This window comes from Pongo abelii, chromosome 23 (genome assembly GCF_028885655.2).
Source record: "Pongo abelii isolate AG06213 chromosome 23, NHGRI_mPonAbe1-v2.0_pri, whole genome shotgun sequence".
NCBI classification, from domain to species: domain Eukaryota; kingdom Metazoa; phylum Chordata; class Mammalia; order Primates; family Hominidae; genus Pongo; species Pongo abelii.
In genome coordinates this window covers 38,313,147-38,339,036 of record NC_085929.1, presented here as the reverse complement: position 1 = coordinate 38,339,036, position 25,890 = coordinate 38,313,147, and the positions used below count along the sequence as shown (strand labels likewise).

The following is a 25,890-nucleotide window of genomic DNA, read 5'->3' as shown; positions in this document are numbered from 1 at the left end:
GGAGCTATTTATATGTGCATCCGCGATGAGCACTTGGTAATAAAAAGCTATATGCTGTGTCAAGTACAGCTCAGCTCGTCTTTGATCTGTCCTAAACCTGCCCTCAGGATTCTGGGCTCTGGGGTGGAGCAGCAGGTCCAGGCTGACCCTGGGTACTCTCTTTCTGATTGAAAACCTTTCCCAGAGGGAAAGGCTCTGATTTGGGTCCTGCTATCATCCTCTGATCCTGCTTTGTCTTCCCTGAGATGCATGACTTGAGTCACATGCACCGTTCCAGAGGCTGACACGCCACAGCTTTGCACAAAAGGATGCTGTTTCCTGTTTTGCTTTTCATGCCCTCCCTTTCCTGGCCTTTTTGCACGAAATAGCATATGCAAGTCTCCCGTGAGGTTTAAATCCCTGCAGCCCAAACCAGTTAGGCTGGAGCATATGAAAGGAGAGCGTGGGAGAACACCAGTGCTGCCTGTGATTTAGAGTTTAGCGCCCTCTCCCACCCACCACTTTGCTCCAGGCAGCTCTAGACACTCTCATTTTAGGAATAAGGAATTCGAGACTCAGAGACATGAAATGATTTGTCCAGAGTTATCCAGCCACTAAGTCAAGAACCAGGATCCTTTAGAACCTTGATCCTTTTGGGCCCTTGTTGGAAGGCTATCCCTTTTCCCTAGTCTGTGTTGACTGGATACCCAGAGTGGTGTCCTTGTTAGGTACGGGGTCTTACTGGTTGAGACAGAACCTCCAGAAGGGAGTATTTCTTACTATCAAACAGGTGCTCACTGCCCTCCTTGAGCAAGCAGCTGATGTTGAGTGGGATGAAGAGCTGGGCACGAAGGGGGTCACCATACAGGTAACTGGGCAGTGCAAAAGGCCCCTCCAAAACTGGGACCAACAAGAAGCCACAGGAGGTGGCTTTCCGATGCCAACCTTGGACCTGGTGGAAAGTACAGAAACAAACAATATTATCTCCAAGGTCTTTCAAACAAGAGAAAATACTTCCCAAGGAGCAAACCCGCCAGAAAGGCAGCATGCATATTGATTTGCATGCTCATTTATTCATGTTTGCTGACTGCAAATTGGTCCTGGACAGGCAAAAATGCAGTTTAACATCCTGACAAATACTAGAAAAACTGTGAGCTAAGCACACAGCTCCTCTTTACGGCCCAAACTTCTGCACCTTCGGTGTTTCTTTTAGAAAGAACGGTCTGCAGAGAGTTGAAATCCTTCCCATTCTAGGGGATGTTGGAGAAAGGTCACAGGATAGAGGTTAAGTCCTTCTAATTTTGTCCTTTTTTTTTTAGACAGTCTTGCTCTGTTGCCCAGGCTGGAGTACAGTGGCCAGATCTCAGCTCACTGCAACCTCCGCCTCCCAGGTTCAAGCAATTCTCCCGCCTGAGACCCCTGAGTAGCTGGGACTACAGGCGTGCACTACCACATCCAGTTAATTTTTGTATTTTTAGTAGAGACGGGGTTTTGCCACTTGGCCAGCATGGTCTCGAACTCCTGACTCAGGTGATCCGCTAGCCTCAGCCTCCCAAATGCTAGGATTATAGGCATGAGCCACTGTGCCCAGCCTAATTTTGTACTTTACCAGGAATTTAATAAGTTCAAAGTATCAGATAGGAAAACAACTCACTCAGGCTGGCTGAGAGAAATGTGACAGAGGGGGGGAAATGACCACGGTGGCTTCTGATAATGGTAAGCCCTGACCTGACAGAGTAAGAGCCACTCTCTGGCAGACTCCCAAATCCTATCTGTCCAAAGATAAGAACAAAAGTTACTGGGGCAAAAAGATAAACCTACCATCAATAACATTTTCTTAGGGAACAGTGGCAATTTTCTAGATCTTGAGATACTCTTTTTAACCATAAAAATGATGTATGTTAAAAAAAAAAAAAAAAGGTTGATTGATGTGGCTCCGGCATACAGATGATTTTTGTGTCAAGTATTATTTCCAAAAAAATACAGTTGGGACATAGCTTGACTTAAACAAATGATTATGTAAAAAATTAAAGGGTACCACCCTTATCTTTTCTCTCAGGGAACGTTCATAGCAAAAATAACAACAAAAAGCCAAGATCTCTGTTTGACCGAAATAATTCCTAAGGCTTGGTCAAAAACCTTTTTGTTTTATGTAGTATTTGTCCCAATAAAATCTGATTTTTAACAAATGTGGACATTGCCTTAAAATAATAATTAACTTACATACACTGAAGTTTTAAAAGCTTAATAAAGTAATAATAAAGAGATTAGCAGCTTTCAGTGGGTTTTACATGAAAAGATGTGAAAGGTGTACTTTATGGAGACAGTTGCTAAATTCCTCTAAGGAAATGAACACTGTCTTTCCTGCTCAACTGTAACTATATGTGTGTGTCTATGAATGCTGTGGTCATGCTGTTTTGGGATATGCTTATCTAGTAGGGCCAGCAAGGAGAGTGCTTATGCCTACTGGGTCAGAGAGTTAGTTTTACCTGAAAGAAGTGGTCATGCTAGTATCAGTGAGCTGGGGAAGGGCTGGTGTCCTCTGTGAGCTGAGCAGAATGAGCAGCGGGCTGTCTTTTTTTATTTGGACCTTAAGGATGTTCCCCAGATGAGAGTCTTTCCAAGGGAGGGGTCCTTGAAGATGTTAATGCCATGTGGAGGCAGACAGAGACCCGGAAAAATTGCTTTCCCAGGATACCATGTTTTGTGGGACAAAACTTAGCCTATGAGCTCTGGACAAAAAAAAAAAAAAAACCTGCTGGCTCATGCTGTACTCATTTCTCTTTGCTTATCTCCTAGCTTTTAGTAAACTCTTTTTGAACTTCCCAGCTGTTCTCTGTTGTATGAAGAGATGGCTGGGCTGGTGTTGAGAGAAGCGAGATTCAGTAGAAGCCACAGAAAAATATTCTTTTTGGCTATATTGGAGAACGTATAAAAAGGAGTGGCAGACTATAAAGATGGTTAAGGAGCTCTCCTGGAAGATACTGACAACTTGGCTAAGGAGTGAGCACTGCGATGGGGGATGGTCAGGTATGGCTTCTTAGTGTAGGAGCAGTGAATGGCCTGATTACAGATGCAGGCCAGGATGAACTAGAAGGAGAAAGGACAGGCAGGAAGACCAGTTAAAACAGGGCTTCTCAACCTTGGCCCTTGTGACATCTTGGGCTGGTTGTTCTTTGTTGTAGGGGCTGCCCTATGCATTACAGGATGATGAGCAGCTTTGCTGGTCTCTACCCACTAGATGCCAGTAGCACCCACCCTGCCCTCACCCCTTTCTTTCTTTTCTTTTCTTTTTTTTTTTTTTTGAGTTGGATTCTCGCTCTGTTGCCCAGGCTGGAGTGCAATGGTGCGATCTCGGCTCACTGCAACCTCCACCTCCCAGGTTCAAGTGATTCTCCTGCCTCAGCCTCCCGAGTAGCTGGGATTATAGGCAGTGCACCACCATGCCTGGCTAATTTTTTGTATTTTTAGTAGAGATGGGGTTTCTCCATGTTGGTCAGGCTGGTCTCGAACCCCCAACCTTAGGTGATCCTCCTGCCTCGGCCTGGGATTACAGGCGTGAGCCACTGCGCCCGGCCTTTTTTTTTTTCTTTTTTTTTTAAGATGAAGTCTCACTCTGTCACCCAGGCTGGAGTGCAGTAGCATGATCTCGGCTCACTACAACCTCCATCTCCCAGGTTCAAGTGATTCCCCTGCCTCAGCTTCCTGAGTAGCTGGGACTACAGGCGTGCACCACCATGCCTGGGTAATTTTTGTATTTTCAGTAGAGACAGGGTTTCACCATGTTGGCCAGGCTGGTTTTGAACTCCTGACCTTGGGTGATCTGCTTGCCTCGGCCTCCCAAGGCGTGAGCCTCCATGCCCAGCCACCCCTTTCTGTCTTCAGATATTGCCAAATGATCCCAGATGGCAAAATCGGCCCAGGTAAAGAACCACTGAGTTCAAAGCAGTGATGTCTATTAACAGGGGACTGGTTAACTATGGTGTAAACAAATAATAGAAAACTCTCCAGCCCTTAAAAACAATGAGGCAAAACAAAAACAAACAAAAATCCCAATAACAATAATAATAAAAAAAATCCCAAGGCAGATTTATTTGTACTGACATGGAACACATAGGTGACAGAAAAAATGCAATGTAAGTAGTATGCATCCAATGCTACCATCTCTGTTGAAAAAAAAAAGTAACGTGATTTTGTCCATGCTTAGAATCTCTCTGGAAGTTTACTCAACAAAGCAGATGTAGATCCCAGGGAATGAGAGTGGGAAACAGACTTACTTTTCACTCTAAACCAGTGATTCTCAACAGGGAGCAATACTCCCCCTTCCTGGGGACATGTGGCAATATCTGGAGACATTTTGATTACCACACCTGGGGCTGTGCTACTAGCATTTAGTGGGTAGAGGCTAGGGTTGTTGCTCAATTTCCCATAAGGTGCAGGACTCCCCCACAGAGAATTATCTGGCCTCAGATGTCAACACTGCTAAGGCTAAGAAACCCTGATTCTACCCTTTTTGATTGCTTGAAATTTTTACTATGTTTAAATTTTTTAAAAAGGTTATTCCAATAGTCCCGATGAATGGTAATAAGAGCCTGAACTAAAAAATTAAAGTGACATGAATCTCTATCAAGCATCTCCATGCTCCACTGTGAGGTGAGCCAAAGGCCTGACAACATGCATGAAGGTTCTCACCATCTCGAAGAGTACTGCTGCAGTCACCGCCATCCAGTGCAGCTTGATCTCAAAGGCTGCGTTCAGAGAAAAGTTGCCATGGTAATAACAGCTGCACCACTCCAGCCGGTCTGTGCGGTTGTTCACGTCAACATCCAGGGTCACAGTCCTCTGCTCTGGGACAGTGGCAGCTATGTCAGCACACAGGAGAGGTCCCAAGAGAGTGAGAAAAGGAGTGGGATGAAGAAGAACAAATAACTAAGTATCCAGATATGAAACTATATACAACTGCCTAAAAGAAAACTGCAGATTCTAGAAGTTTCCTGGAAATCATCTAGAGATTGGAAAACTTTCCGTAAAAGGCCCCATTATAAATATTTTACATTTTGTGAGACATATGGTTTCTGTTGCAACTACTCAACTCTGCTATTGTTGTACAAAAGCAGCCACGAACGTTACATAATGAATGTGCCTGGCTGTATTCCAATAAAACTTTATAAAAGCAGACTGAGTTTTAGGGCGGTTAAACTATTCTGTAGGATATCATGTTAGATACGTGTCACTGTACATTTGTCCAAACCTATAGAATATGCAACACCAGGCGGGCACAGTGGCTCACGTGTGTAATCCCAGCACTTTGGGAGGCCGATGCGAGCGGATCACAAGGTCAAGAGATCGAGAACATCCTGGCCAACATGGTGAAACCCCATCTCTACTAAAAATACAAAAATTAGCTGGGCGTGGTGGCGCACACCTGTAGTCTCAACTACTCAGGAGGCTGAGGCAGGAGGATCGCTCGAACCTGGGAGGCAGAGGTTGCAGTGAGCCGAGATCGTGCCATTGCACTCCAGCCTGGCGATAGAGTGAGACTCTGTCTCAAAAAAAAAAGAATACAACACCAAGAGTGAACCCTAAAATGTAAACCATGGATATTCTGGGTGACAATGATGTCAATGTAGGTTTACGGATTGTACCTTGTAAAAAATGGACTACTCCGTCTGGGGATGTTGATAGTGGGGGCAGCAGGTCGTGGGGGTGGAGGTCAAAGGATGCATAGTAATTTTCTTTCTTTCTTTTTCGGAGATGGAGTCTCACTATGTCACCCAGGCTGGAGTGCAGTAGCGTGATCTTGGCTCACTGCAACCTCTGCCTCCCAGGCTCAAGTGATTCTCTTGCCTTAGTCTCCCAAGTAGCTGGGATTACAGGCATGCGCCACCACACCCGGCTAATTTTTGTACTTTTAGTAGAGACGGGGTTTTGCCATGTTGGCCAGGCTGGTCTCAAACTCCTGACCTCCGGTGCTCCACCCGCCTCGGCCTCTCAAGGTGCTGGGATTACAGGCTTGAGCCACCATGCCCGGCCAGATGTACAGGAACTTTCTATTAGATTCTGCTATGAACCGAAAACTGCTCTAAAAGAAATAGTCAATTATAAACAAACAAATGGTGAGCCAGATTTGGCTGCTTAAGCCATAGTTTACTTCTCCCTAAGTAATCCAACCCCTTCATTTACAGATGAGGAAACAGCAGCCACGGAGGGAAGATGCCTTGGCCAAGATGATGGAATCAGAACCTCAGCCAGGCTAAACCCCCGATCTTTTTATTTCAGTGACCTATGAAGAAACACAAAGGGCAAACAGCGCAGACCACCAGTGACAAGTCTTGCTTTTCAGGTTTCAACCCAAGAAGACAGTAGTTCTACAATCTTTTCTCAAGAAATGAAACCTTATAATGAAGCTTAACACCCTGTCCTATCATTGACATGTTGTTCAAGGATGCTGGGTGAGTACCAAGCTTACTCATCCTATCTGGGACTTCTGCTCAGAAATCCTACCAACTCAAGATAGGATGTTTTAGAGACATGTCAGACAATCAAGTTCCTGACCAGGCTAAGGCCCTAAAATATGCTCAGAAGCAAAGAAAAGGTCAGGCTTCTGTTTTGCCTGGCTGGGCACTGCCAGACCTAGGGTTTCTTTTTGTTTGTTTTTTTCCTCCCTGAGGCACAGTCTTAAGAGATCCTGAGAAGATGTGCCCCCAGACCTAGGGTTTCTATAAACTATAATCCGACCTTCTTTCTCCCTTACCCCCATGAATTCAACAGTTTTCTTCAGCTGAAGTGGTCAGTTTAGTTCTGGGTTCTGCAGATAGAACCCCTGAGTGGGTTTTTCTCACTGACAAGGATAAACAGCTCTTGAGTCAGCAATTTTAATGAGCTTCTGTTGTAAGGCAGGAGAGCTCCAGCTAGGTCACTAATGGCATTCAGGCAAACTGGCATTCAGCTGCCAGATGTACCACTCACCATTCTCTCAAAAGACTAAGTCCAGGAAGTGTGGTTAGCAAGATGAATATGAGAGCAGGGCTTAACCAAAAGTTGACAGAAACCGGAGAAAGAGAACGCCTGAAAAAGCTGCTGAGCTAAATTAATTGAATGTGGCTGAAAGGATGAGTTAATAAAGATAATGTAAAGATAATGATTTTAAGTGATATGTTTTTTGCTTTTGCATTAAGAGGTAATTAAAGAGAAAGGACTAGAACATGTTACTGTCGATGACTTGGTGGCTGAAATCACTACAAAAGGCAGAGCCCTAATACTTGACAGTTTAAAGAAGGAGCTCCTACAAAAAATAAAATCATTCCTTGCTCAGCCTGTCAGTCTTTAAGATTGACCTAGATTGTGTTGTTCTGTGGTATTATTTTTGAAAGTAATATCTGCCATAAATTAGAAAATGATTCCCAAAATAAAATTCATTTTTTAGCCAGGCATGGTGGCTCACGCCTGTAATCCCAGCACTTTGGGAGGCCAAGGCAGGCGGATCACCTGAGGTCAGGAGTTCAAGACCAACATGGAGAAACCCCGTCTCTAATAAAAATACAAAAAATTAGCCAGGCGTGGTGGTGCATGCCTGTAATCCCAGCTACTCGGGAGGCTGAGGCAGGACAATCACTTGAACCTGGGAGGCAAAGGTTGCAGTGAGCCAAGATCGCACCATTGCACTCTAGCCTGGGCAACAAGAGTGAAACTCCTTCTCAAAATAAAATAAAAATTTAAAAAATATGTTTTCTGAGACAGAGTCTCGCTCTGTTGCCCAGGCTGGAGTGCAGTGGCGTGATCTCAGCTCACTGCAACCTGGGCCTCCCAGGTTCAGGAGATTCTTGTGTCTCAGCCTCCCAAGTAGCTGGGCCTACAGGTGCACGTCACCACGCCCAGCTAATTTTTGTATTTTAATAGAGTTGGGGTTTCCCTATGTTGGCCAGGCTTGTCTCGAACTCCTGGCCTTAATTGATCTGCCCACCTCTGCCCCTGAAAGTCCTGGGATAATAATGAGCCACCACGCCTGGCCAAAATCCCTTTTTGTATGATGATATATGGTTTTCAGTAGTGATGTCTACATTGTATTGATTTTTTTCCCCCAAATGTATTATTTTAATAACTATCTCATGAATGGAAAAACAAACAAAAACCTAGCACATGCAAATGGGAAAAGTTCTTGATTTGGAGTTGGAAGATCTAAGCTCTGCCATTTGGTAACCACATGTCTCAGAGAGCATTGCTTCACCTCTCCTGATTTAGTTCCTGAACTACAAACTGAGACGTGCCAGCCCAGCTGGTTCATAGAGACCGGATGAGAATCAGGTGAAGCATGGATGAGAAAGGAGTGTGGACCTCCTCTCTTGCCTTCTCCAGCCACCTAACTTGTAACTCTCCTCTTTTCCTTCTGTTCCTGCTGGTCTTTTCTCCCAATTTAGGCCATGAGTTCACCAATGTTCAATCTGAGGCCTGTCTGTGCCACCCGTGGACACTGCTTGGCTGTCTGTGACATTTAAGGCTAAAGAACTTGGTCATTCCAATGCTAAAAGGCTCATCAAAACTAGATTCTGTCTCTGCTTCACGTTCTGGATTCCTGATACTGCCAGAATAACCTTAACTTAGCCAAAATCAAAAGAAGTTTTGGCCGGGTGCAGCGGCTCACGCCCGTAATCCCAACACTTTGGGAGGCCGAGGCAGGTGGATCATGAGGTCAGGAGATCGAGACCATCCTGGCTAACAAGGTGAAACCATGTCTCTACTAAAAATACAAAAATTAGCCGGGCATGGTGGTGGGCGCCTGTAGTCCCAGCTACTTGGGAGGCTGAGGCAGGAGAATGGCATGAACCTGGGAGGCGGAGCTTGCAGTGAGCCGAGATTGTGCCACTGCACTCCAGCCTGGGCAACAGAGCGAGACTCTGTCTAAAAAAAAAAAAAAAAAAAGCAGTTTTGCCCTCTGGTCTTAGACAGCGTGTGTTTCTTCCCAAGTGAAAAGTCTGTGTCACAAAGACAAGGATACTCAATAAATACCAGCAGTGGCCTCATGCATCTCTTCTCTCCCATCTGGCATGTTAAGTTCAGAACATGCTGGCCTAGGCCAGGAAGTACGCTGTTCAACCAAGTGGTTACAGGCTGAAGATACTACTGGCCCTGTACTTTGGGGTTAGATTTGGCAGTACATATGTTTCAAGCAGGATTATGATGTTGATAAAGATATGAGCCCAGCTGAGTTCAGCTTTCGGTAAGTTCATTGAATCATTATGTGAGTTCCATGAGAACCAACTTATTCACACAAGACCAATAAATATATGCAAGCCCAGAGGAGGAATAGGCTGAGCATCCTTCACCCAGGTCATAGCTAGGGGGTTATCAGTAACCTGGGGAAGGGGACAGTGTCAGCAGAGGAGAAAAATGCAACCCCAGGTAGGGGAGTGATACTCTACGTAACAATCAGAGGTGCCCAGGTACAGAACAAGCAGTCTTGGTAGTGAGTGCCATGTTGAGGGGGGTTTTCAAAGAGAAGCTTGCTCCCCACTTATCAGGAGTGCTGCAGAAAATATTCAAGTGTCAGGGTTTGGACAGAGGTGCTCTAAATTCCCTTCTGATCCCAAAATCCAGTGGGCCATCAAGAAAAGGCTGGGGCCGAGCACAGTGGCTCACGCCTGTGATCTTAGCACTTTGGGAGGCCAAGGTGGGAGGATTGCTTAAGCCCAGGAGTTCAAGACCAGCCTGGGCAACAAAGACCCTGTCTCCAGAAAATATCAAAAAATTAACCAGGCATGCTGGCACATGCCTGTGTTCCCAGCCACTTGGGAGGCTGAGGCAGGAAGGTCACTTGAACCCAGGAGGCTGACGCTGCAGCAAGCTAGGATCATGCCACCACACTCCAGCCTGGGCAACAGAGCAAGACTCTGTGTCAAAAACACAAAGACCCGGGTGTGGTGGCTCATGGCTGTAATCCCTTTACATGACTGCTTTCCTTTAAGCACTAACAATTATCAAAGCTAAACTGAGATGATCTGAATTTCAGCTTGAGCTGAAGACTAGAAGTCAAGAGAGGGTTTTACCAGCCTGCAGAAGGAGAAGGCTTTAGAAACGAGGATATTCCTATAGAAACTGTCAAGAGAGGGAATCAGCTCATGCCTTAGTCCCAGCACTTTTGGAGGCCAAGTGGGAGGATTGCTTGAGCCGAGGAGTTCATGACCAGCCTGGGCAACACAGAGAGAGACTGTCTCTACAAAACCAACAAAAAAACTAGCCGGGCATGATGTTGTGCACCTGCAGTCCCAGCTACTTGGGAGGCTCAGGCGGAAAGACTGCTTGAGCCCAGGAGTTTGAGGTTGTAGTAAGCTAGGTGTGAGTGGTGAGCCTGGGCAACAGAGTAAGACCCTGTCTCTCTCTCTCTTTTTTTTTTTTTTTTTTTGAGAGGGAGTCTCGCTCTGTCACCCAGGCTGGAGTGCAATGGAGTGATCTTGGCTCACTGCAACCTCCGCTTCTCGATTCAAGAGATTCTCCTGCCTCAGCCTCCTGAGTAGCTGGGGCGTGTCCGCCACCACGCCCAGCTAATTTTTGCATTTTTAGTAGAGACGGGGTTTCACCATGTTGGTCAGGCTGGTCTCGAACTCCTGACCTCGTGATCCACTCGCCTTGGCCTCCCAAAGTGTTGGGATTACAGGCGTGAGCCACTGTGCCTAGCCAACCCTGTCTCTTTTTTTTTTTTTTTTTGAGATGGAGTCTCGCTCTGTTGCCCAGGTGGGAGTGCAGTGGCGCAATCACGGCTCACTGCAAGCTCTGCCTCCCAGGTTCACACCATCCTCCTGCCTCAACCTCCCGAGTAGCTGGGACTACAGGTGCCCGCCACCATGCTGGCTAATTTTTTGTATTTTTAGTAGAGACGGGGTTTCACTGTGTTAGCCAGGATGGTCTCGATCTCCTGACCTTGTGATCCACCCGCCTTGGCCTCCCAAAGTGTTGGGATTACACGTGTGAGCCACTGTGCCTGGCAAACCCTGTCTTTTTTTTTTTTTGAGATGGAGTCTCGCTCTGTTGCCCAGGCTGGAGTGCAGTGGTGCAATCTCGGCTCACTGCAAGCTCTGCCTCCCAGGTTCATGCCATTCTCCTGCCTCAACCTCCCGAGTAGCTGGGACTACAGGTGCCCGCCACCATGCCCGGGTAATTTTTTGTATTTTTAGTAGAGATGGGGTTTCACTGTGTTAGCCAGAACGGTCTCAATCTTCTGACCTTGTGATCCACCCGCCTCAGCCTTCCAAAGTGCTGGGATTACAGGCATGAGCCACCGCGCCCGGCCCCCTGTCTCTTAAAAAAAAAAAACAACCTATTTGAAAAGTAGGTTTCTGATTAGAGGTTCCAAGATGGCTGAATAGGAACAGTTCCAGTCTGCAGCTCCCAGTGTGAGCGACGCAGAAGACAGGTGATTTCTGCATTTCCAACTGAGGTACCGGGTTCATCTCACTGGGGCTTGTCAGACAGTGGGTGCAGCCCACAGAGAAGGGCGGGGCATCACCTCACCTGGGAAGCACAAGGGGTCAGGAAATTCCCCTTCCTAGCAAAGGGAAGCTGTGACAGACGGAACCTGGAAAATTGGGACATTCTCACCCTAATACTGCGCTTTTCCAATGGCCTTAGCAAATGGCACACCAGGAGATTATATCCGGCGCCTGGCTTGGAGGGTCCCACACCCAAGGAGCCTCGCTCATTGCTAGCACAGCAGTCTGAGATTGAACTGCAAGGCGATCCACTGTCAACATTAGACAGATCAACGAGGCAGAAAGTTAACAAGGATATCCAGGAATTGAACTCAGCCCTGCACCAAGCGGACCTAATAGACATCTACAGAACTCTCCACCCCAAATCAACAGAATATACATTCTTCTCAGCACCACATCACACTTATTCCAAAATTGACCACATAGTTGGAAGTAAAGCACTCCTCAGCAAATGTAAAAGAACAGAAATTATAACAAACTGTCTCTCAGACCACAGTGCAATCAAATTAGAACTCAGGATTAAGAAACTCACTCAAAACCGCTCAACTACATGGAAACTGAACAACCTGTCCTGAATGACTACTGGGTACACAACAAAATGAAGGCAGAAATAAAGATGTTCTTTGAAACCAAGGAGAACAAAGACACAACATACCAGAATCTCCGGGACACATTTAAAGCAGTGGGTAGAGGGAAATTTATAGCACTAAATGCCCACAAGAGAAAGCAAGAAAGATCTAAAATTGACACCCTAACATCACAAAAGAACTAGAGAGGCAAGAGCAAACACATTCAAAAGCTAGCAGAAGGCAAGAAATAACTAAGATCAGAGCAGAACTGAAGGAGATAGACACACAAAAAACCCTTCAAAAAATCAATGAATCCAGGAGCTGGTTTTTTGAAAAGATCAACAAAATTGATAGACTGCTAGCAAGACTAATAAAGAAGAAAAGAGAGAAGAATCAAATAGACACAATAAAAAATGATAAAGGGGATATCACCACTGATCCCACAGAAATACAAACTACTATCAGAGAATACTATAAACACCTCTACGCAAATAAACCAGAAAATCTAGAAGAAATGGATACATTTCTGGACACATACACCCTCCCAAGACTAAACCAGGAAGAAGCTGAATCCCTGAATAGACCAATAACAGGTTCTGAAATTGAGGCAATAATTAATAGCCTACCAACCAAAAAAAGTCCAGAACCAGACGGATTCACAGCTGAATTCTATCAGAGATACAAAGAGGAGCTGGTACCATTCCTTCTGAAACTATTCCAATCAAAAGAAAAAAAGGGAATCCTCCCTAATTCATTATATGAGGCCAACATCATTCTGATACCAAAGCTTGGCAGAGACACAACAAAAAAAGAGAATTTTAGACCAACATCCCTGATGAAAATTGATGTAAAAATCCTCAATAAAATACTGGCAAACCGAATCCAGCAGTACATCAAAAAGCTTATCAACCATGATTAAGTTGGCTTCATCCCTGGGATGCAAGGCTGGTTCAACATACGCAAATCAATAAACGTAATCTATCATATAAACAGAACCAAAGGCAAAAACCACATGATTATCTCAATAGATGCAGAAAAGGCCTCTGAAAAAATTCAACAGCCCTTCATGCTAAAAACTCTCAATAAACTAGGTATTGACGGGACGTATCTCAAAATAATAAGAGCTATTTATGACAAACCCACAGGCAATATCATACTGAATGGGCAAAAACTGGAAGCATTCCCTTTGAAAACTGGCACAAGACAGGGACGCCCTCTCTCACCACTCCTATTCAACATAGTGTTGGAAGTTCTGGCCAGAGCAATCAGGCAAGAGAAAGAAATAAAGGGTATTCAATTAGGAAAAGAGGAAGTCAAATTGTCCCTGTTTGCAGATGACATGATTGTATATTTAGAAAACCCCATCGTCTCAGCCCAAAATCTCCTTAAGCTGATAAGCAACTTCAGCAAAGTCTCAGGATACAAAATGAATGTGCAAAAATCACAAGCATTCTTATACACCAATAACAGACAAACAGAGAGCCAAATCATGAGTGAACTCCTATTCACAATTGCTTCAAAGAGAATAAAATACCTAGGAATCCAACTTACAAGGGATGTGAACGACCTCTTCAAGGAGAACTACAAACCACTGCTCAACGAAATAAAAGAGGACACAAACAAATGGAAGAACATTCCATGCTCATGGATAGGAAGGATCAATATTGTGGAAATGGCCATACTGCCCAAAGTAATTTATAAATTCAATGCCATCCCCATCAAGCTACCAATGACTTTCTTCACAGAATTGGAAAAAACTGCTTTAAAGTTCATATGGAACCAAAAAACAGCCCACATTGTCAGGACAATCCTAAGCCAAAAGAACAAAGCTGGAGGCATCACGCTACCTGACTTCAAACTATACTCCAAGGCTACAGTAAACAAAACAGCATGGTACTGGTACCAAAACAGAGATATAGACCAATGGAACAGAACAGAGCCGTCAGAAATAATACCACACATCTACAACCATCTGATCTTTGATAAACCTGACAAAAACAAGAAATGGGGAAAGGATTCCATATTTAATAAATGGTGCTGGGAAAACTGGCTAGCCATATGTAGAAAGCTGAAACCAGATCCCTTCCTTATACCTTATACAAAAATTAATTCAAGGTGGATTAAAGACTTAAATGTTAGACCCCAAACCATAAAAACCCTAGAAGAAAACCTAGGCAATACCATTCAGGCCATGGGCATGGGCAAGGACTTCATGACTAAAACACCAAAAGCAATGGCAACAAAAGCCAAAATTGACAAATGGGATCTAATTAAACTAAAGAGCTTCTGCACAGCAAAATAAACTACCATCAGAGTGAACAGGCAACCTACAAAATGGGAGAAAATTTTTACAATCTACCCATCTGACAAAGTGCTAATATCCAGAATCTACAAGGGACTCAAACAAATTTACAAGAAAAAAATCAAACAACCCCATCAAAAAGTGGGCGAAGGACATGAACAGACACGTCTCAAAAGAAGACATTTATGACCAACAAACACATGAAAAAATGCTCATCATCACTGGCCATCAGAGAAATGCAAATCAAAACCACAATGAGATACCATCTCACACCAGTTAGAATGGCGATCATTAAAAAGTCAGGAAACAACAGGTGCTGGAGAGGATGTGGAGAAATAGGAACACTTTTACACTGGTAGTGGGACTGTAAACTAGTTCAACCATTGTGGAAGACAGTGTGGCGATTCCTCAAGGATCTAGAACTAACAATAGCATTTGACCCAGCCATCCCATTACTGGGTATATACCCAAAGGATTATAAATCATGCTGCTATAAAGACACATGCACACGTATTTTCATTGCGGCACTATTCACAATAGCAAAGACTTGGAACCAACCCAAATGTCCATCAATGATAGGCTGGATTAAGAAAATGTGGCACATATACACCATGGAATACTACGCAGCCATAAAAAAGGATGAGTTCATGTCCTTTGTAGGGACATGAATGAAGCTAGAAACCATCATTCTGAGCAAACTATCGCAAGGACAGTAAACCAACCACCGCAGGTTCTCACTCATAGGTGGGAATTGAACAATGAGAACACTTGGACACATGGTGGGGAACATCAGACACCAGGGCCTGTCATGGTGTTGGGGAGTGGGGAGGGAGAGTATAAGGAGATATACCTAATGTAAATGATGAGTTAATGGGTGCTGCACACCAACATGGTACATGTATACATACATAACAAACCTGCACGTTATGCACATGTACCCTAGAACTTAAAGTATAATAAAAAAAATTTATATTAAAAAACAAACAACAACCTGTCAAGAGAGCCTCCAAAACTAAAATAATGAGGCAAAGGTGACAATACCTGAGGCATTTTCCACAGGCAATAACTCTAACCAAGAAGTAAGTGCAGCAAACAGGCTGAGACTGTGCACATTCCTACATGACATATGGCGTGTCCATTCACTTGGTGGGGACTAAGCAGACGCCTAGGTGAGAGGCAGTTTGTCTGTTCCTGGGCTGGTAGCATTTTCTTTGTTTTTCTTTTAGTTGCTTGACGACCAGAGAAGAGTAGCATTTTCAATAGAATAAACGGCAGAACTACTGTCTTTCTGATACCTGGACAATTACTTGCTTAGTGTCAGAAGGTTTGCTGACTGCAAATGTTCCAAATTCAATTTTCCCCAATTCTGCCAAACTATATTCATTCATATTTTTCCAGACATTCAACAAATATTTATTGCAGGTGACTATGCATTAAGTACCATTCTAGGTGCTGGGGATAGCCAGTGAATGAAACTAAATTCATCACACAGCTTAAGTTTTTGTGGAGGTAGAAAAACACAGGCTGGGCGAGGTGGTTCATGCCTGTAATCCCAGAATTTTGGGAGGCCCAGACAGGTGGATCACTTGAGGTCAGGAGTTCGAGACCAGCCTGGCCAACATAGTGAAATCCCATCTCTACTAAAAATACAAAAATTAGCTGGGCATAGTGGCAGGTGCCTGTAGTCCCAGCTACTTGGGAGGCTGAGGCAGAACTGCTTGAACCCCAGAGACGGAGGTTGCAGTGAACCCGGGAGATGGAGGTTGCAGTGAGCCAAGATCATGCCATTGCACTCCAGCCTGGGTGACAGAGTGAGACTCTGTCTCAGAACACACTAATTGTACAAACACACACACAATGTCAGGTGGTGGCAAGAGCAAAGGAGATGAAGAAGTAGGAAAAGGGTCCCCCAAGTGTGTGGTGTGGGGTCAGGGAAGGGCTCACTCACACATGATTTTTTTTCTTCTTTTTTTGGCGATAGAGTCTTGCTCTGTTGCCCAGGCTGTAGTGCAGTGGCGCGATCTCTGCTCACTGCAAGCTCTGCCTCCTGAGTTCACGCCATTCTCCTGCCTCAGCCTCCCGAGTAGCTGGGACTACAGGTGCCCGCCACCACGCCTGGTTAATTTTTTTAATTTTTTTTTTTATTTTTAGTAGAGACGGGGTTTCACCGTGTTAGCCAGGATGGTCTCGATCTCCTGACCTCGTGATCTGCCTGCCTCGGCCTCCCAAAGTGCTAGGATTACGGGCGTGAGCCACCGCGCCCAGCCCACACATGATTTTTGGACAAGAGACTTGAATCAAGTGAGGGAGGGAGATCCAAGGGCATCTTGGGGGAACAGTGCCCCAGGCGTAAGAAAAGCACTGGAAGCAGAGATGTGCGTGGCGTGTTCAGACACCAGACACAGATGGAAGCCAGCGTGGTGCAGCAGAGTGCATAGGAGGCAGACAGGGGACGAGGCAGAGAATGAGGGGACCACATCCTGGGGGCCTGTGGGCTGCTGAAAACTCTGGCTTTGGTTTCGAGTGAGCTGGGAGCTACAAGAGGATCCTGCCCAGAAGGGGAACACGACCTGACATCCATTTGAAGAGGTCTCTCTGGCTCCTGTGTGCAAGGCAGTTTATAAGGAGCAGGGGAGGAAGCCAGGAGGCCAGTGCAGAGATGACAGCAGCAATGCAGACAGAAGATGAAGGTGGCTTGAACCACGATCATAGAGGAGACAGTAAGGAATAGTGAATCCTGAATCAATATTGAACGTAACTAAAAGGAAAACTGAATTTGCTGATGGGTTGGATGTAGAGCAGGAAAGAAAGACATGAGAAGGCAACTGAGTTTTTCTACCTAAGTGACTAGAACGAGAAGGCAAGACGAAGGTGTTGCGGGGAAACAGCAGGGCTGGCTGGTTCTGAACACTGTACATCCAGTCCTCTAAGTGACCATGTCAAGTAGGTAGCTGGAGGGATGAGTCTCAAATTGGAGACATGGTCTGGGATGGAGATAGAAATTTGGCAGTGACCAGATCTTGGGGTAATAAAGGCCACTGGACTGATGACACACATTAGGGTATGGAGATGAGGGCAGGCTGAGACCCGTATGCTATAATATTAAAAGATTAGGTTGCTGAAGAGAAACCAGCAAAGGAAACTGATTTTAAAATGAAGGAGAGCCAAGGGAGCAGTGTCTCGAGAGCCAAGCAAGGTAAAGGGTTTAAAGGAGGAGTCAGAGATCATTTGACAAATGCTGTTGCAGGGCAAGGAGGACCAGGACTGAGGACTGGCCGCCAGGCTAAACAACCTGGGCTCCCTGCATTTGGAAGGCTGTTCCAGCAGAGGGAATGGACAGAAACCCGATTTGAGTTTTGCTTTGCCAGCAGGAGAGAGTCTGTGCCTGTCACAGATTGACAGGGATGCTTTAGCAGAGAGGGAGAATTCAGGGAGAGGGGATGACTGCCAAAGTGCTACACTGAGTACTGCCAGGGCTGGGGTCTTGTGTGCAGGTGGAGATGCTGCATCAGGGGGAGGCACAGGAGTGGGGACAGACACAGCTACTGGGCGAGGGCAGATGGCAGGTGGGAGTTTTCTTCTGACCGCTTCAGTTTTCACAGTGACACAAGATGCTGATGATGAGGGTGGGGAGCGGGGCTCAAAGCTGTGTAATGAGGTTTGGCGGCTCAAAGCTATGATTACATAAAGTGAGATGTGAGGTGGCAGAGGGAGAATGATAGCAAGATCAATTGGTTACAGGTCCTGGTGGGGGTCAAAGAACTGTTGAAGCCAGGACTGGAGGGAGTGCATTGGGAAGACCAGCAGGGATGGCATAGAGGAGAAGAAAGGACACACCCAGAGAGCTGTGGTTCTGTAGCAAGGGCCTGGGACCTGAGTGTCCCTCATCACTGAGGGCAGAAGCCACTCCTGGAACTGGGCTATTGTGCAAATCATCCAAAGTCCTGACAGGCTTTGACTTTTGTCTCCTTGGGCTGAAATGCAGTATGCTTGGAGTTCAGGCTTCAGGGCCAGGCAGTCCTGAGAATAAACTCCAGCTCTAGCACTTAGTGGCTGCAGAGCCTTGGGCAAATTACTTCGCCTCTCTGAGCCTCACAGTTTCCTAAACTCTAAAGCACAAATTGTAGTACCCATCAGGAGACTGACGTAAAGATTAATGAGAAGATTTTCTGCTCTGTACAGGACCTGACACGTCAATTTTCTACAAATCATGGCATTAATGTTGTTATTACCACTGCACCACAGCAGGCAAGACTGAAGCAACCACCGCTGGCACCAGCGAAAGCACAAGAGGAGCCCAGGGGCCAGAGCAGAGCAGAGCGGAGGACGGTGCTTCCCTCTAACATCTCAGCTCCAGCTCTGACCATTCATTCTACCCCAAAGCTCTGAAAGCACGCCCTTATCACGCATCAACTTGACAGCTGCTTAGGGAAGTTACTGATGGGCTTCAAAGCCTCTCAGGTTTTGCTCTAATCTTGGCTCCTGATTGGAATCCTTCAATTCCCCCTAAGACAGCGGTTCACAACTTGGGGTAATTTTACCAACCCCAGGGGACATTTTATCACACTGGGTGGGGCTGGGAGTGCTACTGGGTAGACGGCAGGGATGCTGCTCGACATCCTCCAGTGCACAGAACACTTCCCCACAAGAAAGAATGATCTGGCCCAAAATGTCAGTAGTGCTGAAGTTGAGAAATCCTGCTCTTGAGTTTTGTATGATCTACTGGAGAAGATTCACATTAGAATTCCTTTTGTTGAACACTTTCAAGAAAAGAAGAACAGGCCGGGTGTAATGGCTCCCACCTGTAATCCTAGCACTTTGGGAGGCTGAGGCAGGAAGATTCCTTGCACCCAGTAGTTTGAGAACAGCCTGGGCAACATAGGGAGACCCTGTCTCTATTTTTAAAAAGAAGAGAAGAGAATAGAAGAGGAGAAAGAAGAGAAGGAACACAGAAAGAAAAAAAAGAGAAAGAACGAACAAATGATAGTTACTTCCCACCTTAAAAGACCAAAATTTAATAGATTTATTTTGCAAAACATTTTGCTAAAATGTGTTATACACTTGCTGCCATTAACTGCCCCCAATTTTCTGCTTCTAATCTGGGGTCTTACCAAGAGATCTGTAAACACACTTGCAAGAAATCAGTGGAGTAAATACGCTCTATGTACTGGTTCGAGGGCCTCTCACTACAAGGAGGTGTCACTTGGATTTGTGGCATTTATTTGAATATTTGAAATTTATTTGAAAGGAAGAAATCTTTTTGCTTTCTTCAGCTCTCACATAAATTGTCACCATGCATGATCCAATATTTACTTATTGTAATGCATTGTGTCTTTTTCTCAGAAAGTAACCCTGAGGGGAGTGGGAAGTTGACTTTTCAGCTCTCTTTGGTACATACCTGAAAGCACCTAACTAGCTTTCAGGCTTAGTTTCTTGTTCCCCAGAGATGGAAATTCTTAATTTTTACCTATGAGGAAAAAGTAGACTTTAAAACTTGGCTACTAAAAATAAACTTGATTTCATGAGAAAAATGGTGTAAAGTTGCTTCTTGAGAAGCTTCTCGTATGCAATCTAGTGCTATAAGTGAATGATTAACACTGTACTTATCAAGTTCTTGTGTTTGTTATATTTGTAACAGGTTTTCCCCACTCCAACTTTGTTGCTGGACTATTGGCTTCTGCTTCCAACTGACATCAGGGTAGGTACCTGCCCTTTTCTTTGCTATTCTTTTTTTTTTTTTTCAGATGGAGTCTCACTCCATCACTTTTGAGATGGAGTCGCCCAGGCTGGAGTGCAGTGGTACCATCTAGGCTCACCGCAACCTCTGCCTCTCAGATTCAAGTGATTCTCCTGCCTCAGCCTCCTGAGTAGCTGGGATTGCAGGTACTTGCCACCACACCCAGGTAATTTTTGTATTTTTAGTAGAGATGGGGTTTCATCATGTTGGCCAGGCTGGTCTCAAACTCCTGACCTCAAGTGACCCTCCTGCCTCAGCCTCCCAAAGTGCTGGGATTACATGCATGAGCCACACGCCTGGCCTTATTTGCTATTTCTAATAGGTCCTCCCATGACATAAAATCACAAGGTCGCTGCTTGCTATTCAAAGGCCTTAGGTCTCAAGCCCTGGTAGTGCTCTACGTGGTTTAGGTTGCTGGAAGTGAGCACCCCAGCGTAACAGGGGTATACGGCTTCTTTAATCCCAAAAAAACGTTAAGGAAGTAGACAGAAATGCAATAAAGGGAGAAGAGCAAGTCATGACTGCCTAAGGGAAAGGAGGAGGAGCTGCTCAAGGTTCTGCCCTATCTTCCCCACCCCTTCACTTCTCACACACAGCACTAGGCAATGCTGGAGTAAGCCACACCCAGATCCAAGTGAATCTGAGGATCTGAAAACTTTTTTTTTTTTTTTTTGAGAGACGGAGTCTCGCTCTAGAGTACAATGGGGCGATCTCAGCTCACTGCAACCTCCATCTCCCAGGTTCAAGCAATTCTCCTGCCTCGGCCTCTGGAGTAGCTGGGATTACAGGCGTCTGCCACCACAGCTGACTAATTTTGGTAGAGACAGAATTTCACCATGTTGCCCAGGCTCTTGACCTCAGGTGATCCACCCAAAATGCTGACTCAGCCTCCCAATGTGCTGGGCTACAAGCATGAGCCACAGCATCTGGCTTTTTTTTTTTTTTTTTTGAGACGGAGTCTCATTCTGTCACCTAGGCTGGAGTACAGTGGCGCAATCTTGGCTCACTGCAGGCTCCGCCGCCCAGGTTCACGCTATTCTCCTGCCTCAGCCTCCCGAGTACCTGGTACACACTGTCACGCCTGGCTAATTTTTTGTATTTTTAGTAGAGATGAGGTTTCAGTGTTAGCCAGGATGGTCTCGATCTCTTGACCTTGTGATCTGCCTGCCTCGGCCTCCCAAAGTGCTGGGATTACAGGCATGAGCCACCTAATTTTGTATTTTTAATATAGAGAGGGTTTCACTATGTTGGTCAGGCTGGTCTTGAACTCCTGACCTCAAGTGATCCACCCACCTCAGCCTCCCAAAGTGCTGGGATTACAGGCGTGGGCCACCGTGCCCAGCCTGGATCTAGAAACTTTGGTGACGATTAACATCTCCGTTTTACCAGCTAGTAAAGGATTCCAATTAGCTGGGCGTTTACAGGCAAACAAAGCAGAACATGGAATTTCCCTGGAGTTTGGTCTATGTTCTATTTGCTTTCTTCCTTTCAGAGGGCTTTCAGGATCCTCCAACTTGCCCTTAAGATAAATCCCATGGTCTTTGCCCAGAGCAGGTATTTTCTAAAGATGTTCACATTTCAATCCATCAGTCAGGTCCTCTAGGGCAGAGTTCCCCATTTCCTATCAGAGGTCATTGCCTTTCAATAAGCAGGTGTTCACCCCCATCTTAGAGCTGCAGGAATGGTGGAAAGGAGGGAAGTGTTTGAGTTTACATCCTTCAATATGATAAGCACATTTGGGAAGAAAAGGAAAACGGGAGAGAGAGAGACTTTTGCTCTGCATGAGTGTCTGGAATGGATGACCTTTTAGGTTCCTTCCTCTTCTGAGATCATAGGATGCTATGGTTGTAGGGAAGGCCTCCGGCAGGAACTAGCTGGTGCAGTGAGCACTATCTCACACCTCCTATATCCTACAGAACCCTCGGGAAAATTGGCCACATATTTCTTCTCTCCTATCCGAGCAGGTCTGGCACTATGTTCTGATTTGAGAGGTGCTAAATACTGTCTGTTGGTTGGGACAGTCATAGAACCACTCGGCAAGTGGAAGTCAGCAAGGGAGCCAACAGTGCCGACAGACACAGTGGCCGGTGTGACGGCCTCAGCGACTCTAATCCTGGTTCATGTGGCATCGTTCCCTTGGCTGGCCACTACTTTCCCACAGCCACCCACTGGCACACCCCCAGACCTTGTCTGGGTTGAGCATGTACCTAAGAGTGCTGCCGCCTGGCTCCGTCCTCCAAAACTTCGGCTAAAGGAGCTGTGCCTACTTGCATAGGAGGCTGGCCGGCTGGGCAGCCAGGGCAGGAGAAAGGCAGGAATCTCAGAGTGTACGAGCTCTTCTGCCACAAAGGCCACCTCAAACCACTTGCGCTGGAAGCTGGCGAAGTCGTCCACTCCTGCTGTGTGCCAGGTGGTGGCGGGCTGCTGCATGGCCACTGGGAAAAGTGGAGGGGAGAGAAGGAGTACTCAACACAAATGCTTATTTTCTTAATGATGCATGCTACAACTTGACAAACCTTAAAAACACGCTAAGTAAAAGAAGCCAGACCCACCAGGCCACATACTGTATGGTTCCATTTATGTGAAATGTAGCGAATAGGCAAATCTTTGAGAAAGAAAGCAGATTATTGGTTGCCGGGGGTGGGAGGAAGAGTTGGAAGGTGACTGCTCAAGGGGATGGGGTTTCATTTCAGGGTGATGAAAATGGTCAGGAACTAAATGGACGTGATAGTTGTACAACACTGTGGATGTACTAAATGCACTGAGCTGTTCATTACAGGCGTGTGTCACCGTACCCGGCCCTAAAAAATATTTTATGCTCAGTTTATTTCTTTTTTTCTCTTAGAGACAGGGTCTGCACTGCTTTGCCAAGTCTTCAGTGCAGTGGTACAATCATGGCTCACTACAGCCTCAACCTCCTGGGCTCAAGCAATCCTCCCATTTCAGCTTCTTGAGTAGCTGTGAAGACCAGCATGTACAACCACACCCGGCCAATTTTTTTTTTTTCCTGTAGAGATGGGGTTTCGCTATGTTTCTTGCCCAGGCTGATCTTAAACTCCTGGCCTCAAGAGATCCTCATACCTCAGCCTTCCAAGGCGCTGGAATTATAGGCATGAGTCAGCACCACACTTGACCTTATGATCAGTTTCATACCTCAAATTTCAGAATATATAACAGTAACCTGTATGTTTTGAACATGAAGGTAAGATAGGTATCTACTGGTCAAATGTATAATTTAAAGGGAAAAGTGCCAATGGATATACAAAAAAATCCCACACACGTCCACTTCTGCCATATTCTTGGGCAAGAGAACACGGGGAGTGGCACCAGCTGCTTCACCTCATGTAAGATTCTTTTTTTTTTTTTTTTTTGAGATGGAGTCTCGCTCTGTCACGAAGCTGGAGTGCAGTGGCATGATCTTGGCTCACTGCAACCTCCACCTCCCGGGTTCAAGCAATTCTCCTGCCTCAGCCTCCCAAGTAGCTGGGACTACAGGCGTGCGCCACCACGCCCAGCTAATTTTTGTATTTTTTAGTAGACATTGGGTTTCACCATGTTGACCAGGATGGTCTCGATCTCTTGACCTCGTGATCCACCTGCCTCGGCCTCCCAAAGTGCTGAGATTACAGGCGTGAGCCACCGCACCCCGGCCACGTTTGATTCCTTAAACCCAGAGGCAGAGAAGCCATTTGTCTGCAGGATAGCAGTCACTTCCACAACAGGTAAGGTCCCTTTTGCTATAGGTGTACTGGAGATGCTGGTCTGGTTTTCTGTTGTTGCTGTTTTTTGTTTTTTTTTTGAAACGGAGTCTCGCTCCGTTGCCAGACTGGAGTGCAGTGGCACGATCTCAGCTCACTGCAACCTCCACCTCCCGGGTTCAAGCAATTCTCCTGCCTCAGCCTCCTGAGTAGCTGGGATTACAGGTGGCCACCACCACGCTCAGCTATTTTTTGTATTTTTAGTAGAGATGGGGTTTCACTGTGTTGGCCAGGCTAGTCTCCAACTCCTGACCTCGTGATATGCCAGCCTTGGCCTCCCAAAGTGTTGGGATTACAAGTGTGAGCCACTGCGCCCGGCCTGTTGTTTTTTTTGTTTTGTTTTTTTTTTTTTGAGATGGAGTCTCACTCTGTAGCCCAGGCTAGAGTACAGTGGCGCGATCTCGGCTCACTGCAACCTCTGCCTCCCGGGTTCAAGCAATTCTCCTGTCTCAGCCTCCCGAGTAGCTGGGATTACAGGTGCCTGCCGCCACGCCCGGCTAATTTTTTTGTATTTTAGTAGAGGCGGGGTTTCATCATGTTGCCCAGGCTGGTCTCGAACTCCTGAGCTCAGGCAATCCACCTGCTTCGGCCTCCCAAAGTGCTAGGATTATAGGTGTGAGCCACAGTGCCCAGCCAGCTGTTGTTTTTGAGACGGAGTTTCACTCTGTCAACCAGGCTGCAGTGCAGCAACACAATCTCGGCTCACTACAACCTCCGCCTCCTGGATTCAAGCGATTCTCCTGCCTCAGCCTCCCAAGTAGCTGGGATTACATACATGCACCACCACACCCCGCTAATTTTGTATTTTTAGTAGAGACAGGGTTTCCCAATGTTGGTCTTGTGCTCTTGACGTCAAGTGATCTGCCAGCCTCGGCCTCCCAAAGTGCTGGGATTACAGGCACGAGCCACCACGCCCGGCAAGATGCTGGTCTGAATCTGGGGTGCCTCCAGTTATGCGAGTCAGCTCTGACCACGCTAAAAAAGTTTTCCCTCTGGGGAGTTACTTTTTCTCACTATTTAAAAAACCAAACAAAAGAAAAAAAACCCCACAGATACTTAAAATATTACTTGGAAAACTTGCTAGGACTTGATAGTCTTCCTGGAGTTAGAAATGGAGTCTGAACTGGAGATCTAGCAAGTGAAAAGTGCTATAAATCACAGACTGGAGCCCATGATAATATAATCAGAACCACTTGGGCTGGGTGGGCAAGGGGGGTGGGGCGCTTTAATTAAAAACAGCTACCAAAAACTGATGTGTGGGAATTTCCTCACACCAGGTCCCTTGGCCTCTTTTAGCTTTATCTTTCACTCACACTGTTCTCACCAAGAACACACTGTAGCTTAAGAAACCCTTGTCACTCTGGCTATGCTTAAATTAAGTACAAAGGCTCAAGGAAGTTGACAGATCTGTCAACTTATAATACAAAGTCACACATGCAGCTCAGGAAGCACCATCATGTGAAAGAGCAAGTCACCAGGAAAAACACTTGCCCCTGTGGGCAACCGCATTCGCCTCGGCTCTGACCTCGGTCGGGCTCTTTGTCCGTTACTATCTTGTAGAAATAGAAGCCGTAGATGAAGGTCCGCCAGGCTTCGCCAGATGCGTGTGTGATGAGCTGCTCTTCCAGCATTTTCTAGGAGAGACATTGAAACTCTGAAATTCCTGCAGAGAGGCATCTTGAAGGGGCAGCCCTCAGTCATGCTCTGGAGACAAGGGAGTGACAGGAGCACTGAGGAGACCCTACCCTCCACCCCCAGATTAGACATGTTGTACTTGATATAAATTATATTTTAAAATGTAAACTCATATCATCACCAAATATTTCAAACATGCAGAAGGGCATAAAGAAATTCAGATGGTCGGGAGCAGTGGCTCACGCCTGTAAATCCAGCACTTTGGGAGGCTGAGTTGGGTGGATCACTTGAGGCCAGGAATTCAAGACCAGTCTGACCAACATGGTGAAATCCCGTCTCTACCAAAAATACAAACATTAGCTGGTGTGGTGGTGCGTGCCTGTAATCCCAGCTACTCGGGAGGCTGAAGCAGGAGAATCACTTGAAC

At 46.0% G+C, this 25,890-nt stretch overlaps 1 protein-coding gene and 1 pseudogene across 18 annotated transcripts in view; one reads left to right on the top strand and one right to left on the bottom strand.

Moving 5' to 3' along the window:
- The window catches only part of DEPDC5 (DEP domain containing 5, GATOR1 subcomplex subunit), a 161,629-nt gene that overhangs the window by 14,024 nt on the left and 121,715 nt on the right, over positions 1 to 25,890 (bottom strand). For 14 of the 18 annotated variants that reach the window (XM_063722851.1, XM_063722853.1, XM_024239724.3 and 11 more), the window contains 4 exons: positions 25,354 to 25,462; positions 22,278 to 22,505; positions 4,672 to 4,841; positions 760 to 931 (listed from right to left, as the gene is read on the bottom strand). In XM_063722851.1, the coding sequence (XP_063578921.1) occupies positions 760 to 931; positions 4,672 to 4,841; positions 22,278 to 22,505; positions 25,354 to 25,462 (679 nt within the window). Of the gene's footprint in view, positions 1 to 759; positions 932 to 4,671; positions 4,842 to 22,277; positions 22,506 to 25,353; positions 25,533 to 25,890 lie in introns of those variants that run through there. The other 4 variants (XM_063722860.1, XM_063722862.1, XM_063722859.1 and 1 more) reach the window with 2 other exon arrangements.
- Positions 5,684 to 7,310, top strand: LOC112130650 (transcription and mRNA export factor ENY2-like; annotated as a pseudogene).